General features: G+C 44.8%; 1 protein-coding gene across 1 annotated transcript; it reads right to left on the minus strand.

The window, feature by feature from the left end:
• Positions 1 to 1643: 1643 nt before the first annotated feature.
• Positions 1644 to 7956, minus strand: LOC125522938 (glycerol-3-phosphate acyltransferase 1). Its single transcript, XM_048687978.2, has 2 exons — positions 7069 to 7956; positions 1644 to 2672 (listed from the first exon to the last, which is right to left on the minus strand). Exons 1-2 carry the CDS (start codon positions 7801 to 7803, stop codon positions 1812 to 1814), a joined length of 1596 nt encoding a protein of 531 aa, XP_048543935.2. The 5' UTR covers positions 7804 to 7956; the 3' UTR covers positions 1644 to 1811.
• Between the last annotated feature and the right edge of the window lie 12117 nt (positions 7957 to 20073).

A 20073-nucleotide genomic window follows, 5' to 3' on the forward strand; every position in this document is an offset into this window, starting at 1 on the left:
AACACCGCGCTGCTGCTAATTAATACCAACGTACATTTTTAGCCCGTGCTACTGCTAATGTTCTATGTATAATGTTTTTCCTAGTACTGACAAAATCTAAATGCTAGCATAGGAAGCAAAATATATCTAGGAAAAAACTAACTTGATTACCTCACTTTGGTCTTTGTAATCTAATGGCTGTTCTTGGAACACGAAAACTATAAATATGGGCATAGCTCGCAAGAGATCAATTTGTATATATGAGAATTTACTATTTCTATTTCAAGTTCAGCAATTTTTAGCAGGTTTATGATAGGCCGAGAGAGTGCGATGGGACAAGGAAGAGAGGGTGAGGTTTGGATACATGACAAATAAGAGAATGGAGAAGTATCATGGAGACAGTAGGCGATTCAAGGTCAAAACAAGGTTCCTTGTGGCATCCCATCCTTAGTCACGAAGTTCCATATAACAAAGACTTTAGACTTTACCTCCATGGCGATTGGCATCTGTGTTGCTCCCTCTTCTGGAGCCCTCAATTCCACAAACGTTATGTCCCCTATCTCCAATGGTCATGGTGGCTGCATCTTGTGCATGTGTATAGGGTTAGGATCTTTCTTCCCTCATAAAGAAAATCCGAGTCCATGCTACCTCCTCTTTGTGATTTCTGTGGCGGCCTTAGTTGCTACTGCAAAGCTCACCATAGTTGACCACTGGAATTGATCTGAGGCCCTCCTCGGTGTGACACCACTTGTGGGATCCTCTTCTTCATCCCGTGTTTCTTCCGCCTCCACGCAGAATAGATGATACATGAAAGGGGAGAATATGATTTGGATTTAGTGTTATGGTCGGCCGGAGCGGCATCTTACCATGATGGCACATTGGTTTTTGCTATGCTACTCCCGATCTCTTGTCTCCTTGTTCTTTCAGTAGCTTGCCACCAGTGCTTGCGAGTTGCAATCGGTGGTCGCCATCTGCATCTTCTAGTCGTTGTGTGTGGTGGACGACTATGCCAATGAGTGGATCCGACAATGGCTCCAAGATCAAGCATGCCTTGGGGATTGCTGCTCGCTTGGATGCTCCTTTGTCATCTTCTTTTGATATCTCGAACTCCGCAGCTGGAGCTATGGACCGAACAAGGATATGTGTCCAGTGAGAGACAAGGGTAGTTAGGGTGGTTTAGTGTCCTCTGGTGGATTTGCTAGCTATTTCCGATGCCCTCGTCTTCAACCTCCATTTGGGAGGCCCATTGCTCCTTGCCTGATGCCACGGTTTTGGCCGGAGATGGTGGAAATGCATCTCTGGCGAGGTTGTCGGTTGATCGGGAGTCCTTTGTCTTGCTTGATTTTTCTTTTGCGGACTAGAATGTAAATTAGGAGGGCATGTTTGCATTTATATCATTCTTTCAGGACTTTTGTGCAAGTGTTGTAAAACTTCTGTTATAATTAAGCCAACCTTGGGACCCTTTACTCCCTTCCCCTTGTTCAAAAAGAGTTACACATGCTGCATACCCACCGCATGACTCTGTGCATTGATTCTCCTTATGTGAGGGCAAAACAGAAAGACGTTCCCTCGTCACACAAAAAAATAGAATGAAGTTTCCGACGAAATTGCATGTGCTGGTCAAAGTCCTATAATGCAATCCAGACATCCATTTGAACAAGGGATCCAATCCAAACAAGTGCTTATTGACTTTGACAGCAAACAAGTTTCCTTTGCACACGAGCAAATTGAAAAGAAAAAAAATCAAACGATCCATTTCGTCCATGCACAGTGCGTTAACTTTGGCGAAATTGATTACAGGACGCATGCATTGCATAAAACACACTCAGCTGCTAATTGGAGACCACACCGTTGTTGCCAGCGAGCATCATGTACTTGTCGCGGCGGCGAAGCCCGGTGCATTCAAAACCGAGCGCCTCACCGAGCCGATGTTGGACCCAGTTTGCCACCTCAACACCGGTCCTTCCCCCGGCGCACGTCTGATCCCGTGGTACAGGGCCCAGGAACTCCACCCGGTATGAGGGGGCTGGGTTGGCCAAGAACGCTATGGGGTCGAGCCACTTGCGTCCGCTCGTCGTTGTGCCATACAATAATGTCACTTGCGCGTCCAGCGCCACGGGCACCATGTCGTCGGCCAGCTCAGCGAAAAGCGGGCTGAAGCGCAGCAGGTAAGGCTCGCGACAGGTCGTGCCCTCGGGGCAGACCGCGAGGTCCCCTTGCTCTAGTAGTTGAGATATGGTTTTGGCATCGAGGTCGCGATCGCGGATCAACCGCACTGTTTTCATAGGCGCCAAAATCTCTGAGAGACGGCTTATACTATATGTCACAATGGACACAGGCTTCTGTAGTGCCCCAGCGAGCATGACTCCGTCGACCAACGTCCGGTGTGCACACACGAACAAGACTCCCCTTGGCTTGGCGCCGGCCCCTGTGGAGGGACACCCAGAGGTGCGGAAACGGATTCCAAAGAATGCGCTAGCTGCAAAGCTGATCTTGTAGGGCAAGATGATGCAGATGGAGATGCGGATGACGGAGAGGACGAGGCCGAGTGGCAGAAAGAGGAAGAATGCATGCATGGCGGATGAGGTAGGGAGGAAGGCGAGGCGGCCGTCATGGAAGATGAGCGGCCTTGGGTACCTCTCCCGTGGCAGCTGGGCAGTCTTGGCGCACTCCGTGCTCACCACATAAAGTTCCTTCAGTAATTATTTCAAAATTAGATCCATAAGCCAATTATAACAACACGCTAGGATAACTTGAAAAGAACAAAAGACATTTAAATGATCCCTAAAAAGATGTCTGCAAACTATGAGCCTTAACTAATAAAAACCATAATTCTTAGCAACTTATATTTTCTCAATTTCACATATAAGTGATGATTCATATATAGACGCCAGTTTGTAAGATGTAACTTTAACCAACCGGAATTTTCTAATCCTTGGATGATATGATCATCATGTAGCGAGCTTCATGTAGCAACTTCATAATAAAAATCATATATAAGTTCCAAGATATTGCAAAAAATACATGCACACATACTGGTAAGTAAACACATATATATGCATCTCAAAATAAATATAATAAGCTACAGGTTTTTAGTAAAAAAAATAAGTTCGTGCACACCGAGCTATTATAAACTGACCAACAAAGAGAAACTAGTGGATCCGTCAATTATGATCGCAGTTGTCTGTGCTTTAAAGTCTCTAACTATAATATCTACTCTCGTGTTTTTTCTAATTAGTACAATCTAGCATTTCGAGCCATCCATGCTTTTTTCTTAACATTCAACATTTGGATGATAAATTCAACTTAAATTTTGGAAAGAATTATAATCAAGATGAATACCCCTGCCATTCTCTTGTTGCCCTCTTCCATTCCTTGCTCCAGTGTACAATTGATTTAAAGATTTGAGAAAGTTTGGTTCGTGGACTAATGCTGATGTACTTTGTTATACATATTGATAGAAAATTCAAGGTGCGTAGTCCACCTACCAAGGACCAAGCAATAGTAATCACAACATCAAGATTCATTAATGAGTTTCGCAAACATCAGCCACATCCCGACGGCATGACTATGGGCGCTTCTCGCCATGAACCCGCTACAATAGCGCACAACGACCACCTAGGCGCCATCACATATCACTGACTCCCCTGTGCATATGTGATATTGTGTCGGCATATGTTACATAGTTTGTCTACACACACACACACACACGCACGCACGCACGCACGCACACGCACGCACGCACACACACACACACACACAAACACACACAACATCAGAGCCTTAGGATACAAGTGTCCTACGCAAACATGAACTGTAACTTAAATTTTACAAATTATTTGACACAATTCAAACACATACACATATGGTCTACCTTTGTACACACTTTATCATAAATCTTTCCACACATGATGTTTTGCTAATAAATTGTTTTATTAGAGCTTGGATTTGTTAAGTTCAGTTGTGGGTTGTATCCCTGGAAATACATGTTGGCTCTCAGGTCTTGTCCCCCCTTTAAGAGTTTGATGTTCATAAAGTCATCCTGGAGTCCGACTCTCAAGGGGTGGTGCGCAAGGTTTCAATTCAACAAAAAGATCTCTTGGGGAATGGTATGGTTGTGCAAGAGGTGAAGGAACTGTTAGAATCTTTTTAGGAGTTCATGGTTAATTTGGTGCGACATTCGGATAATAATGTCGCCCATAGTTTTGCTAAGGAAGGCTGCTCGAATAAAAGAGGTAGGCTCGAAGTGTATCACAATCTAATTATATCAAGGAAGCAGATCCAAGAACAAGGAAACTGCGTCGGCCAGACCAGGGTCCGCTCTCCTGCTGCGGGATGGGTTTCCCTTTCGGTTGACGGTTTGTTCTCCTCAGGCGGGACCGCGGGTTCAGGGCTGGTCCTCAGGAATCCGGATGGAGGCATGATCATTGCTGCTTGTCGACACCTTTTTTTTCTGCAATGATGCCCTTGAAGTGGAACTACATGCAATTAGGGAGGGTCTAGCGCTAGCTTTGGAGCGATCAAACCTTCCCGTGGTAATCCAATCTGACTCTTTGACGACACTTCCTTCATTCTCCTCAGATATTGTTGATCGATCGGCTTATGGTCATTTAGTCACAAAGATTAAGCACTGCTTAGCTGGTAGAGAGTTTTTCCTATGGAAATTTCTAGAGATCAAGACAGAGTAGCAGGTCGCCAGGTCGCCTAGCGAACCATGGAAGAGTAGAGTGTAGCACGACTTGTTGGCTACAGAATTGCCCATCTTGTATCAGTGAGCTTTTGCTAGCTGACTGTAACTCTGCATCTATGGAATAAAACACTTTTACCCCCGCAAAAAAAAATCCAACTAAAAAAATCATTTGGGGATCTCCGCCGTACTTTATTTATTTTATGTAAGAGTCGTGCTATACATGCTAAACACACGACGCTGCACAGAAGATTTGCAGAGACGACGCTGAAGATCATGCCATCCCATGCACCGGAGCAGCCAGGACTGCTCCACCGTTTGACATGAGCGTGGGGTGCATGTCGTAAGTATACTTTTGTGTGCACAGCAGTTTCGTTTATGTAACATGAGATTCTGTTCTAACATGTACTATACACATGAGAGGGACTGGATGCATCACACATACAAAGCATTATTTCTTTGCAAAAGCATGTGTATTCAATAAATGTTACCTTAAGCATGAACAGTGATGAGCCTATGCGTGGTCCCGATTCCCAGCTTGTCTACTGGTAGGTTCCAAACTTCCCTATCCCTATTCCCTCAAATAAATAGTTGTGGGTTGTGAATATGCTTAACACCAAACAAGCATGCACCTTCAATATGCTGACATTATCATTAGTAAGCTTAATTATGCATATACTATGATGTTTCACAGTGTAGTAGTTCTGTCCTGTGGCTACACATGTTGGCGTGGTATAATAACCTCACTTAATTCCCTCCAAATTATAATAACTTCCATTGTCTTGCCCAAGGCGTCTCGGGGCTTTGCCGGTGCTGGACGGCGGATCTGCTCCACCTTGTCCGGATATAAAATGACAACTACTGGCGGTGGGCTGCGTCGGGTGGGCGGAGCTCGTGGCCCAGACCTGTTGGCGTTGCATCGATCGTTGCGGCTGCAATCAAGATGCGCACATCGGATCCAATGGTTGGTCGTGTTGCACTGGATTGAGATCTATGGACGGTGTCTTGAGGCAGAGTTCATGGATATGCAGTGGCGCTGGTGGATTTTCTTGCCGGGTCGGCAGTCTATGAGTGAGAGGTTGGTGGCCACGATCCCATCAATAGGTACGCGGACATCAGTGTCAGCCTGTTGCTTCCCTATATGGTGGTTGTCCACTCGGACACACAGTTGACAACGTGGTCCTGCGCTACTAGATGATTGCCAAGACGGGATTGGAGGTCTTGGGTCTCTTGATCCGGCAGCTATGTCGAGTTTCTTGTGTTGCCAGATTATGCCGGCATGGACGGCGATGGCAAAGCATGATGACGGTACGACACTGTCGAGCGTCCCGAATTTGGATTTGGCAGTATTGGTGATCTTCCTCCTTCAATCTCCGCTGCAAAAGGAAACGGTGACCTTCGTTTTTTGGAGCTGTTGGTGGCAACCGGCTCTTATCGCGGATTGATTGTCTTCTTTGTGAGCATGCTCTTCACTTGCGTGGCATCTCACGTCAACGTCATGCTCTGTATGTATCTGCTGGGATCACGGGAAGTGGTGTGAACTTCACATGATGACTTCAATTAGATGGTGCTTCTCAAATACTAGTCTCGAGCTCTGTGGTGAAAACCCGAGGTCTGGCCCTTATTGGTTACATTCGGCAATGATGGTGTTTCTTATGTCGATATCTTGTTGGACGCGTTGTTCGTATTTGCTCGGACTTGTTCTTCAGGGTGAAGACTCATGATCTGGCATTGGATGGTTGGATCTAGCGACAACGGCGCTTGAATGTCGCTTCCTTCCTAAAGATGTTTCCTTTGGAGAATCCTTCTCATTCTATTGGTGATGTCAAGAGATGTTGGTGCGGATATGGTTGCTGATAGATTATTGATAGTGTTTGATCACTTGGGAGTTTTTTTTTCTTTTTTACTCCACCAAATATCCGATATTGTTTGACTTTGCTAATTACCTGCGTGATTTGTGTGTGTGTGTGGTGGGGGGGGGGCATCTTAACTATACAGATAACGGACGAGAACTTAATTAAGAACTATTGAGAACTTAATTATGTCATTTTCCAACTGTAGCCCGAGCATGATAGTGATGTAATACAGCCAAGTATCTTTCGGCTTTACACCAAGTGTTTTCCCTTAAAGGATGATCTCACAATGCAAGTGTGTAAGTTAGGCATCTGTTTTAATTTAGATCTTTAAGTTGATTAATTTGACAAACAAAACATATGAAATGCGCCAAAAAATATATATGGTAAGAAACTACGTATTTATTTTGCTAGTCAAATAGATAGGCTAAAAACTTGTGTCCGACTTATGTTCCCATCTGGAGCGAGTGCTTATAGAGGAACAGAAATCTACAGAAAGCACGCTAATTAAAAGAAAAAAATATAGAAAACACACACATGCGTACGGACCTTGCAGTAGGGGATGAAGAGGTGGTTGAGTAGGTTTGAGGTCCCGACGACGGCAACGTCGGCCATGGCGCCGTCAGCTCCGAGCACCTCCCTCAGGGCCTTCTGCCTCATGCCCGGCCCTGGCCTGCACAGTATCCCGGTGTAGTAGCAGCCGTGCCTAATTTTAACCATCTGAAGTTCACGCCCGACCACCACGTCCGCGGCCATGTACTCCTTCAGGAACCACTCCGCCATGACCCTCGGCGCGCTCGTCACGGCCACCTTCCTCCTCGCCGGCAGCCACAGTTGGTCGTACACGTGCGCGTTGAGCCTCTCCATGTAGAACTTGGGCAAGACGGCCCGAGCGACGAGGTCGGTGTCCCTTGGCCTGATCCCGACGAAGGTGACGAACGCCATGACCCCGACGCCGGCGTCCGTGTGCTCGCCCAGGATCCATACGAGGGGGAAGGAGCAGAGGAGGAGCAGCGCCCGGATCAGGCTACCACCCTCGCAGGCCATGAGCATGAAGTAGGGGAAGAGGGCGGTGGACCTCAGGAGCCCGCCGTCGAAGTCGCACACCACCGTCGTATCGCCGGCAGACGGGATAGTGCACAGGGAGGCGGCACCGGTGGATGGCTTGGTGGCGCAGGAGTTACGGTAGTTCGGGACGCCATTGCTGCCGAGCTTCCTGGCGGCGCGGTACAAGTTGATGACCCAACTAGTGGCTATCTTCGGTAGAACGGTGTGGAAGGCCATCTCCTGCAAAAGCGGTACTTGTGCAAGCTTCAGCAGATACCTGCCACTGCCAACCTATGCTCCAGCCAGAAGCTCAGTTCTCTACCACAAATGGTGAAGTGTTTGGGGCACAGAGACAGAGACAATGAAGAAGGGTGTCAGTCGCACTGCGGGAGGCGGGTGCGTTTTGTACAGAGAATCGTCGGGAGTGGATGGATATATATGGGGTGGGGAGCGTGCGAGGAACGTGACTACGGAAAAGAAATTAAACGGGGTGGATGGGAGAAGCCAGGGAATGGTCCTGGAGAATCCAAATAACTCTGCAAACGATGGATGGCGGACGAAACTCGCACGACACTATTGATCGATGGCTGTAGCTCACTGAACAAATGGGATGCATGGCTGATATTCTGTGTCGTTCATGGATCGGCTGCAAAAATATCGTCCATGTAGCAGTAAAAACATGTCTGCAAAAACCAAGGTTTCTCCTATGTGCAAAATATTCAAGAAAACATGAGGCAAAATGGAGGCATGACAGGCTCACGGGGCCTTCCCAATCCCAAGCTCTCCTCGTGTCCTTCATCGCCTACCTCTACCCCCTTCATCACGGCTTACATCTCTTAGTGAGGCCACTACCTCTGAGAACCATGATTGTTACAACTTCATCGGCTTGCCACACCCTCTCCCATTAAAGCCGACTTCGATTGTTGCTAATGTTCAGAGCCCCTGACGTCTCTTCTCCTCATCACACCATCCATAGGTTTAATATCAATCACGTCGGACGAGTATGGAAGGCATAGTGGGTTTCTTGAACTCCGATGTAGGTACACCTCCTATCATGAACCGTCATTTGGGAATAGAGTTGTTCGAATCTGCACATGCTTAGGGTTTCTTTACAGAGGTGAACAATCGTCAGGGACTGATAACAATTTGAATCAACATGGGCTGAGGCAATGTAATCGCGCTGAGATTCCTCTTGGTCTAAAGCGGCAATCTCCACTGTTGTCATTTTCCGTTGCCACATCTCCCATTTCCATATTGTGTGAGCTAAGAGCAAAATCGCGTTGAAAACACAAGCATCAATTCTGATGAGTGGATTTTTCATTCATTTTTACCCGTGTTTAAACCAGATATTCTTAAAAAATAATTTGAGATAATCAATTTGGATTGCCACTAATGACTAATAAATGCAAAGGATTGCAAATCTCCTCATTTATTTTGTTGCTTGCATACATGGTCCATTTTAGGTGCAAAATTAAGTCATATATGGAACTAGACGATGCCCCGCGTGATTGCTGCGGGAATCTTGCTAAAAATGAAGTGCTAAATAAAGTAAGACAATGTAAGAGTATTTTGCATGAGTAAGTTTATAAAAAAATGCATCCATGAGTTGATGAGGTGGCATGCTTTGCATGAATAAATTAATGCAAAAAGTAACTTATGACTATATGCATGACTTGATAATGTGGCATTGTTGCATGAAGAGAAAAGTTAGATAGTGGGTTACAACTATTTAAGGATAGACGATATATGAGGTGCGATGATCAATTCTAATCGACCGGACACACTCATCCCTCTCCAAGAGAGAAGATAATGTGCGCTATGAGCACCCAATGCTTGTACCGTTGCTTGTACTAGGTGCCACCGCCTCTGTGACTTCATAATTGAAAATTTCCATGGAGGGACCTAGGCTGGATGGCATAGAAGGCGGTCAGCAACCCTATTCCTCTCGCTTACAACTATACAGAGGGTAAGAAAACCATTCGCGGGGGGAGAGACCAAAATTCTTCCTCCAAAACATAGTAACCGTCGTCACCATTCCCATCTACAGTAGTGGTTATCTCCGTATCCGCTATCTCCACCAGCACATCGCGATCAATGGCATTGTAAGACTTACAATCATTCATCTTAAAGTACTTTTCGCCATAATATCTTTTGCTTCTGATTTATTCACGACGTTTGAGTAGTCCCCTCGGGCTAAGAGCAAAGGCCTAGCCTCATAACCACTACGTGCATCAAGGGGCTATCAGTTTGCTTTGAGTTAATGTAATTTCTAGGTGTTGTGCAATGATTTTGTCCCTTGTCTCTACCTTGATCGTAGGACTTGCAGGTACCTGAGACACCGTGATCAGAATAAGGAGAGGTAAAGGTGAATAGAGGAGTGGAAGTCTATGCTGAACGTCAGTGACAATAAAATTAGTATGGTAGCTGGAATTAAGTCTCTAGGGGTAGATAAGATGCAATCGTCAAACGCTCAACCTATTGGTCTGGTTATGCTTAATAATCGAGGTAACCCTATTAGTCTCATAGAGACTTGGTTGGCAATAGAACCTCGATGTAGCGGCAGTCGGCCGTGGGGTTATTTGGCGGCATCTCCGTATATGTAACGTTGTTACCAATGCCATGTTGTTTATCTAGATAGTATCGTTACCAACGCCATGTTGTTTATGTAGATAGTATCCTAACCGCACGTACATGTCTACAGGTGAAATGGTTCGCCCTAGCCTATTACTTCATTAGTCTTTTCAATCACCTATACAATTATGATAGGGGGTGTCCTCGAGGACAAGACCATGACCAACGCCTGCAGGCACCATGAGCATCATCACAAAGGTGAGCTCTAGGCGTGGAGGTGCTATGTTAGGGTAGTAAAGGTGGCGTAGGAGTGCGAAGAGATGCAAATTGGCAAGTGAAGCAGAGGAGAAAATCGCCAACTACGAGTGCGACGACCGCGAACCAGAATCAAAGGCAGATCTGGGACTCGTCGCGAAGAAGGGTAGAGAGAGAGAGAGAGAGAGAGAGAGAGAGAGAGAGAGAGAGAGAGAGCAGTGTGTGTGAGCAAAACTAAGCATAATCTCTACTACTTAGAAAGAATGCAAGGTTCCATGTTTCATTTTTCTTCTAACCATCCCTTCACTCAACCTCGCCGTAAGATAATCAATCATCTTAATTTACTTACATTTTGAACCAATTCTATTGTAATTTACTTATCAAACTTCTCATCAAACTATAAGGTAAATCATGGACATAATTTGATAAACATTCATTTAGATCAAACTAAAACATGTATATCTCGCTGCAACACATGGGCATTGTCCTATATAGAGAAAAGAGTATACAAGAAATCATATTTCTGTAGTAGTCTACGATGTAGACCGGGCTCTCTCTTTTGGTACAATAAAATTGGGCAGACCTTTTATAGGTCAAGTTTCTATTTTAGCCTCGCCGCGGCCTCCAACTGCTACTCCCTTAATTTTATACTAGGGAGTAGCAGTATTAGTTATCGCTCAAGCCATAAAATATGGCTAGATGCATCCATTTCAACGACAAATAATATCAGACGGAGAGAGTACTACAATTGTATATTTTAGAACTAAGTTTAAGGACTGATTTGCACCTTTCCAATAATTTCACGGGTGCATTTACTCTTAAATTAATGTGGGAAAGCTAGAGAGGTGACCATATCATCAACATACAAGTAAATCTCTACTACTTAAAAAGAATGTAAGATTCCCATTTCATCTTGCTTTCCACTATCCCTTCGTCCAACCTTTCATGTATATAATAATCAATCACCTTAATTTACTTACCTTCTGAACCAATTCCACTTTAATTTACTTACCAAACTTCTAATTCTAATCACGGTCAGAATTTGATGAACATTTATTGACACAATCACATTATTATTGACAAGTAAATCATAAGTTAACGTACTAGAAGGAAAAAAATTATATGAGACCAGGTCTCACGATTAGCAGGTGAGACCCGTCCTGATGGATGACACGTGGCATTCACAAATCACAAAGCATCTAATCTCTCCCCCCCTGATTTTAAGTGGGGGTGGGGGATGCTTTGTGATTTGTGAATGTCACGTGTCAACCATCAGAATGGGTCTCACGTGAGACCTGGTCTCATAGAATTCTTTTCCGTACTAGAATATTTATATCTCGTTGCAACGCACGGGCATTGTTTTAGTATATCTTTTAAAAAAACATACAAGTACTCCCTTCGTCCCATGATATAAGATGTTTTTAGACACCATACTAGTGTCAAAAAACATCTTACATTATGGGATGTAGGGAGTAAGTATTAGTTTTATTTTGTCACACATTTTGAATGCGAACTAAAATAAGTGCAAAAGACCAAAGCAACAATCCCGATCCTCAATTCCAGGAAAAACCCTAGCCCCCAAATCTAGGGAGTTGAGCCTCCTCCCATGCTTAGCCGCGGGCGGGCCGCAATGTTGTGACTTCAGGCGCACCACATTCATCTCACCTGCTGCTTCCATGGAGGGCACGCCGGAGCAGCGGCGTTCGAAGCTCTCCGTTCCCACCGCGAAGTCGGTGGAGGCGGCGACGACCGGCTCAGCGCGCTGCCGGACGACGTCCTCATCCACATCCTCCTCAAGCTCCGCAACCCTTCCATCGCCGCTCGGACCTGCGTCCTCGCCCACCGCTGGCGCCGCATCTAGGCTCTCCTTCCGGAGCTCCACTTTCCCGCCGGCACTGACCCCGACCACATACGCGCCACCCTCACCGCCCATGATACGCCGACCCTGCACCACCTCTTCGTTGCCGCGGTCGAGGCCACTGCCGACTCCGGCACGGCATGTCTCGCCATTGCTGCAATGGACGAGGTCTCTTCCTCTCCCTTGAAGCTGCCTTGCTTTCAGAATGAGATGGTTGTGTCCTTGTCCAACTGTTGTATGTCCTGCGAACCTACTAGTCAAAGGAAACTATAGATTCTTGATGCAAGAGATGAAAAGTTACCAAACATTACCAGCTTGGGACTGTTTGTATCGGCACATGGACATTCCTTTGGAGCCAGCTTATTCCATGTTTGCAAGATGTCTAGTGGTATAAGAGAGCTGAAGCTTAAACTTTTCGATGAGCAGAGCGATTCTGAGGTAACACCAGGGCCGGTCATGAGATTTCGGGCCCCGGGGCGAAAAGTAATATGGAGGCCCTCATCTCCCCTCTTATATATGTTCACATATATCAATATCAATGGTTGAGATCGATAAGTTGGACCTCTCCCAGCCGGTATATGTGTGTATGTAGTAACCACTCTAAAAATGTATGTATATAGTATTATAATACACACCAATTTTCAAACGTATCATACACATCAATTTAGAATTGCAATGTTCAATGCACTAAAATAATTTCTACAAAACATATTAATGTTGATTCAAAGAACAAATAGTATCATAAACACTTACTTGATTCTTAACATCATTAGTTGGTTCGTCCACGGAAATTACCGCCAACTCGTCCAAGCCCCCGTATTATTCTGCAAAAAAATTGTCAATAGTTCCTCTCTGTAATTATATTAACTCATCTACAAGTCTGTTTTCTTTTTCATGCTCATTCTCAAATGGATACTTTCCAGATGATATAATATCCGGTAGTGCTGAAAGGCAACAATTACAAATGTGATGAGCTAAAATAATCTAATTGCCAACATACATGTAGTGACAATAGTTAGTGAATTAGTGATTAATAGTATACCTAGGAGATCCAGCCGGTGAAGCAAATAGGGCTGATTGGTGAACTGGTGTGACCGACTGCCTGATACACATATCATGGGTGGAAGGAGCTTTGTGGCAGAAGAACAAAAGAAGTCCTGGAGCGATCAGATCAGAAGTGGAAGAAGCTACAGGGCTGGAGCATTAGATCAGGAGCAGCAAGCAAGCGACCTCACCAGCGATCTTGTTCCCGGCAGGCCGTCTGAACGTTTTGAATACTCTCTTCTGCAATCTGCATGCACGCCATAGTTTCGTAGCCGCCGGTCGCCGCAACCCGCTGGATCCGCTTGCGGCCTCGCTTGAGTCGCATTTGTTCCCTGGCAGCCGGCGTGTGTAGGGCGTGATTTGCATCGCAGGGAGGAAAGGACCGCGATCTCGGATGAGAAAATAGAAGTTACCTCCTCTGCTCACACATCGTAGAAGCAGGCATTGGGCCTCATGCCTATAGAAAGCATACATGGGATGGGGCCCCTAGAGTTTCGGGGCCCGGGGCGGCCGCCCCCCCCTCAGGGCCGCCCCTGATCAAGCGGCCCTAATCAAAGGAAATCAACGACTGGCAAGGCGGTTTAAAAATCCCTGCCATCAGCCGGTTTACGTGTAGCAGCAGGGGGCGCCGCTACGAATCAGCCGGATGATTTCTTACGAAAATCATCCGCCTCCATAGCTGTCCGATCCTTCCCCGCATAGCCGTTGGATTCACAATGAAGCAACAACTTGAGACGCCACAGAAGCAGCACTGCCTGGATTCACAAGCAGGAGCCGCAGGCGCACCCTCCCTCGTCGGCGGAGTGGGCGTTCGGCAGCAACGTCACCACTCACTGTGGTGATCCGCCATTGCAGTCCAACACCGGCGCGGTGGTGCTTCAATGCAGTGTCGGCGGCCCGTCGCAGCTCGGCCATGCTTCATTACAGTGGCAACACCGGCGCGGAGGTGCTCCAATGCAACGCTGACAATGCGTTGCAACTCCAGTCATGCTTCATTGCAGCGGCGTGAACACTACTACAAATACTGGCATTAACAACACTACTTCAAGCTTCTGAGCAAGCGAAACAAGTACTCGAAGAAAAGGTCAATGGCATGGTGCAAGAAGTATCAGAAATTAAGCGTCTTCTATCAGGTAGATCTCTAACTGATAGTTCTCATGAACGCCAACATGATCAAGTAAGTTGTTCTCACACATTGGTTTTATTTGTCATTATACTCTGATGCCATTTATTTACATGGACTGGCCTTCATAAACTAATCAACATTTTGTAGGACTGATGGTCCACCAGAATATAAACTAAGCGTGAGTGTAGAGTAGCTTATTCTACACCCTAGTAACGGTACATACAAAATATGGTAACACACTATGTAAAATATAATAATTTTCATAAAAATGTAGTAAATTACAAACATAGATGATAAAAAAATATTTTCCGAATTACTACATTTTGTACACCGTTTTACTAGATTTTGTACATAGCATTACTACGGGGTGTAGAATAATCTATTCTACACTCACGCTTAGAATAATCTATATATAGGTAAAATGTTTGGGGCACCTAGGTGCCTGGGCACCTTGATGCCCGTTATAGCAAGTGATATTCATGGTGCATGATGTATAATCCATGACATTTGACTTTCCAAATTTTGTTTTCGTGCGCTATAAATTTTAATAGGCAGTGATTGCTTTTCAAAAATATATACTACTGATTTCCTTGCAATGATTCCTTTCCAAACAAAAAGGGTATGTATATACACTCTAATTTTTAAGGTATCCAATATGACCAAACTATACGAAATATCGTCGCAAATGTTTGTATGTATAATTACGACGTATATTATGCAATTTTCTGATGTTTTACTTTTCAAGGTATCTAGTATTAAAAAAAGTTAAGGCCGGTTCACACTTTTACCAACTAATATTTCTATACAAAATAAGGCGAACAAATAATATAAATGTGATCCTAATTATTTATACTTTTAGGAATATATGATGCATGCTGATACTCACACATGATTTTTTTCCTACGTACATATACCCACGCACAATTCTTTTTAGTCTAAGTAATGTCCGATTGCATACCAATACCCACACGCGGTTTTTTCATACGTACATGGACGTAAGATATCATACCCGCAAACTCTTTTCCAATACATGCATGCTTTGGAGATATACACAAAACTGATATGCTTTGAATGGTACATAACCCAAAAAATGATACACTATTTTTTAACACACGTAAAATATTTTGAGATATACCCATAAATGATATTGGGGATATACCCAGAAATAGTATAATTTACATATACGTAAGATCTTAACTAGGTATATGAAAAAGTTAGTACATGACTAGGTATACAATTTTTATAGGTATATGAATTAGTACGTGACTAGGTATATGAATTAGTACATGACTAGATATATACAAATACCGAAGATATTGTACGCACAAACTAATTTTTTTAATACATATATATGCCTTGAAGACATACCTACAAATAATATATTAGGAAAAGTATAATACATCAATAAAGTGCACGTACCATGCATGGATCATTAATTGCTAATTTTCTCTTTCTTGTTTAATGAGGGCATTAAGTGTCCATATCAAGCAATAATTCTTTCCTAATGACAGACTCAACGTTTAAGGCATTAGTTCTAGTACTAATACAAGTGCGCACATCTTAGTGTAATCCGACGGTTTGTAGGCAAGGTGCCCATGCACCTAGGTGTCCCATATGGGCGTCCTATATATAAGCATAAGGAGGCATTGTAATCGCTGGTGAAGAATGATATCCATTGAAACAACGATGGTGTCCCTCTATTGAAGACTAATAAATATTATCTTTTCTAGTTGTCTCGTTTCCATATAGATATGATCAAGTGCATTGGTGATATAAGGAGTGCTTTTGACTCAAATTTCTTACAAGATATTTTAATTTTAGAATTGTATGTCAGAATATTGGTACTTCTATTAATAAAAGAGGCTATGATCCTTTCAATTAAGATATTTTGTTTCTATATTAATGTGGATGTTAATATTGAAATGTTGGATGCTGCATAAAGTGATTGTTGAAGGAATGTTATAATATAAGTGGTTCTGAAGGATATGAAAGTGTGAAGAGAGTGGTCGGTAATGATACTTTGGCCAGCATGGTAACATTATTAGCGACAACAAAAGTGGTCGTTATTGCCTTGGGGTCAACACACCATCCCACCATTATTAGTGACAACAAAAGTGGTCGTTATTGCCTTGGGATCAACGACGACACACCATCCCGTCGTTATAAGAATAACGGCCATGAAAGGTACGTGGTCGTTATACTTTTAACGATGGAGCCTACTACGACCAGCAGATTGTGGTCGTTATTGAGCTTTAACGACCACAATCCAACCTTTAACGACCACATATACCGTTGTTAAAAACTGTTTTCCTAGTAGTGGAAGATGCTCCAATGCAGCGCCGGTGGCCCGTCGCAGCTCCGGCCATGCTTCATTGCAGCCTCGTCACCAGTGCGGCGGTGCTCCAACGCAACGTCGGCAAACCGTCGCAGCTCCGGTCACGCACTAATGCTTCATTGCAGCTTGTCACTAGTGCGGTGGTGCCCCAACGCAGCGCCGGCGGCCCATCGCAGCTCCGGTGGTGCTCAAACACAGCGACGGTGGCCCGTTGCAGCTCTGGTGGTGCTCAAACACAGCGACGGTGGCCCGTTGCAGCTCTGGTGATGCTTCATTGCAGCCTCAATTCTGACGCGACCGGGCTCCAACACAGCGTTGGCGGCCCATCGCAACTCCGGCCATGCTGTTGGGAAACATAGCATGCAATTTCAAAAAAATTCCTACGCTCACGCAAGATCTATTTAGGAGATGCATCGCAACAAGAGGGGAAGAGTGTGTCCACGTACCCTCATAGACCAAAAACGGAAGCGTTTAACAACGCGGTTGATGTAGTCGAATTTCTTCTCGTTCTGACCGATCAAGCACCGAACGTACGGCACATCCGAGTTCTGCACACGTTCAGCTCGATGACGTCCCTCGAACTTTTGATCCAGCAAAGTGTCGAGGGAGAGTTTCATCAGCATGACGGCGTGGTGAGGGTGATGGTGAAGTGATCCGCGCAGGGCTTAGCCTAAGCACTATGTGAATATGACCAGAGGCATAAACTATGAGGGGGCGCCGCACACGGCTAACAGATATTGTTGTGTGTTCTAGCGGCCCCCCTACATATATAGGTGTTGGAGGGGAGGAGAGGCAGCCAAGGGGGCGCCCCAAGTAGGAGGAATCCTACTTGGAGTCCCTCTGAAGCCGCGCGCGCCCCCTGCCATATATAACCAAGGGGGAAGGAAAGAGGGGGAGAGGGAAGGAAGTAGGAATCATAATCCACACTTTCCTTGCCCTCCCCTCTTTCCTTCTCCTCCTCATAGGGTGGCCTCTGTAGGGGCGCACTAGGGCTGGTGTGTTCCCTCACTTGGGCCATAAGGCCCATATCTTTGCCGGGGGAGCCGAAACTCCTTTGCGGTGACCCGATAAGTACCTGATACCCTCCGGAACACTTTCGGTGTCCTAATACCATCATGCTATATACCAATCTTTACCTCTCAGCCATCTCGAGACTCCTCGTCATTTCCGTGATCTCATCCTGGACTTCGAACAACATTCGGTCACCAAATCACATAATTCATATAATACTATATCATTAACGAATGTTAAGCATGCGGACCCTACGGGTTCGAGAACTATGTAGACATGACCAAGACACCTCTCCGGTCAAAAACCAATAGAGGAACCTGGATGCTCATATTGGCTCCTGCATATTCTACGAAGATCTTTATCGGTCGAACCGTTATGACAATGTACGTTATTCCCTTTGTCATCGATATGTTACTTGCCCAAGATTCGATCGTCGGTATCCACATACCTAGTTCAATCTCGTTACCGAAAAATCTCTTTACTCGTTCCGTAATACATCATCCTATTACTAACTCATTATTCACTTTGCTTGCAAGGCTTTTAATGATGTGCATTACAGAGAGGGCTCAGAGATACCTCTCCGATACACGGAGTGACAAATCCTAATCTCGATCTATGCCAACCCAACAAACACCTTCGGAGATACCTGTAGATCATCTTTATAATCACCCATTTACATTGTGACGTTTGATAGCACACAAAGTATTCCTCCGGTGTCCGTGAGTTGCATAATCTCATAGTCAAAGGATTATGTATATGACATGAAGAAAGCAATAGTAATAAAACTGAACAATCAATATGCTAAGCTAACGGATGGGTCTTGTCCATCACATCATTCTCCTAATGATGTGATCCCGTTCATCAAATGACAACACATGTCTATGGTTAGGAAAATTAATCATCTTTGATTAACGAGCTAGTCTAGTAGTGGCTTACTAGAGACACGGTGTTTTGTCTATGTATCCACACATGTATCAAGTTTCCGGTTAACAAAATTCTAGCATGAATAATAAAAATTTATCATAATATAAGGAAATATAAAATAATAATTTTATTATTGCCTTTAGGGCATATTTCCTTCACATGCTTCATTGCAGCCGCGACACCGGCACGCGGTGCTCCGAGACAGCGTCGGCGGCCCATCGCAGCTCCACCGACAAAAGCTGGCGATGCTTCATTACAACATGAGGTGGTAGCGAACGACGACTGTTGTGGCCGTTGGGCAGTGTGGGCATCATGCGGCTAACGGCGGCAATCCCTCCTGGCTCTTAGCTATCATGGTCGTGCGCTCGCGATGGGAGCATTGGCTCTCTTCCTCTAGCCGTGAAGAACAAGGAGGAAGGGGAAAAGGAGATACAGGTGGAGAAGGAAGACTGCATAGGAGATAAGGTTGGAGAGGGAGCGGTGTGTGGGGCTTATTGGGACACTTGGCGCAAAGAGGAGGCGGTTTGCGGGACGGAGAAATCAACCGGATGAAACAGAACGTTTTCCTTTACTTTTAGGTTCGTTTATGGTCTAGTTGTTTGCCTGAACAAGAATTTCATTTGCTTTTGTTTGTTTCTTACTGAAATAAATTGCTTGGCACTGTACAGCTGAACCATGGCGACAGTAATTCAACATGCATGCGACCAATAACAGGTGGCAACCCGTTATCTGGTGGGCCGACCAACCCGTGGTCAAACAAAACCCGGCGTTACGTGCCGTCCCCATCGCTTGGACATCGTGTGCCACCACCCGCTCCAATGTCATCTCTGGCCATCACGTATACGCATTAAATATGCCAGCGTTTGCGTACTATAATATCGTCTATGTCCCGTATCCTTCACGTATACGTATTAAATATGCCAGCGTCTGCGTACTGTAATATCGTCTATGTTCCGTATCCCGAAACGAACGGACGCGTCACGGTAGTGTGAGCGGGTGAGCTCGTCCACGCCATAGAATTTTCGCAGTATGCCAGCTCTATATTAGTTTATCTACTTTATTATAAATTTTGTTGTTGACAGTGTTCATGCAGTCTAATTATTTCTAGTTTCATCTCTCTCTTATCTCAAATCATTTACTTAGTCTTATTTCTTATTATCACTGATATGCCTCTTGTTTTGGCCATTCGGTGCGTGCCAATCAGGTTGCATTTGTGATCAGCCATCATCTGGGAAACTGAGGAACTTGCGCTCCATTGCCTCAAAAAGTACAAATTAATGACTTGAGAGGAACTAAACATGAACTCGCTCTTGTGAAAAGGTTATTCTACTGGACAACAATGCGAAAGGGGATGACAGTAAATTTCCATGACTCAATCACTCA

This window comes from Triticum urartu, chromosome 7A (genome assembly GCF_056163025.1).
Source record: "Triticum urartu cultivar PI428250 chromosome 7A, HENAU_Tu73, whole genome shotgun sequence".
NCBI lineage: Eukaryota > Viridiplantae > Streptophyta > Magnoliopsida > Poales > Poaceae > Triticum > Triticum urartu.

Coding starts and splice junctions, on each gene's coding strand:
- LOC125522938 (XM_048687978.2), bottom strand. CDS start 7,803: ATGGCCTTCCACACCGTTCTACCGAAGATAGCCACTAGTTGGGTCATC. Junction 2,673..7,068: donor TCTTCATCCCCTACTGCAAG/GTCCGTACGCAT, acceptor TAATTACTGAAG/GAACTTTATGTGGTGAGCAC.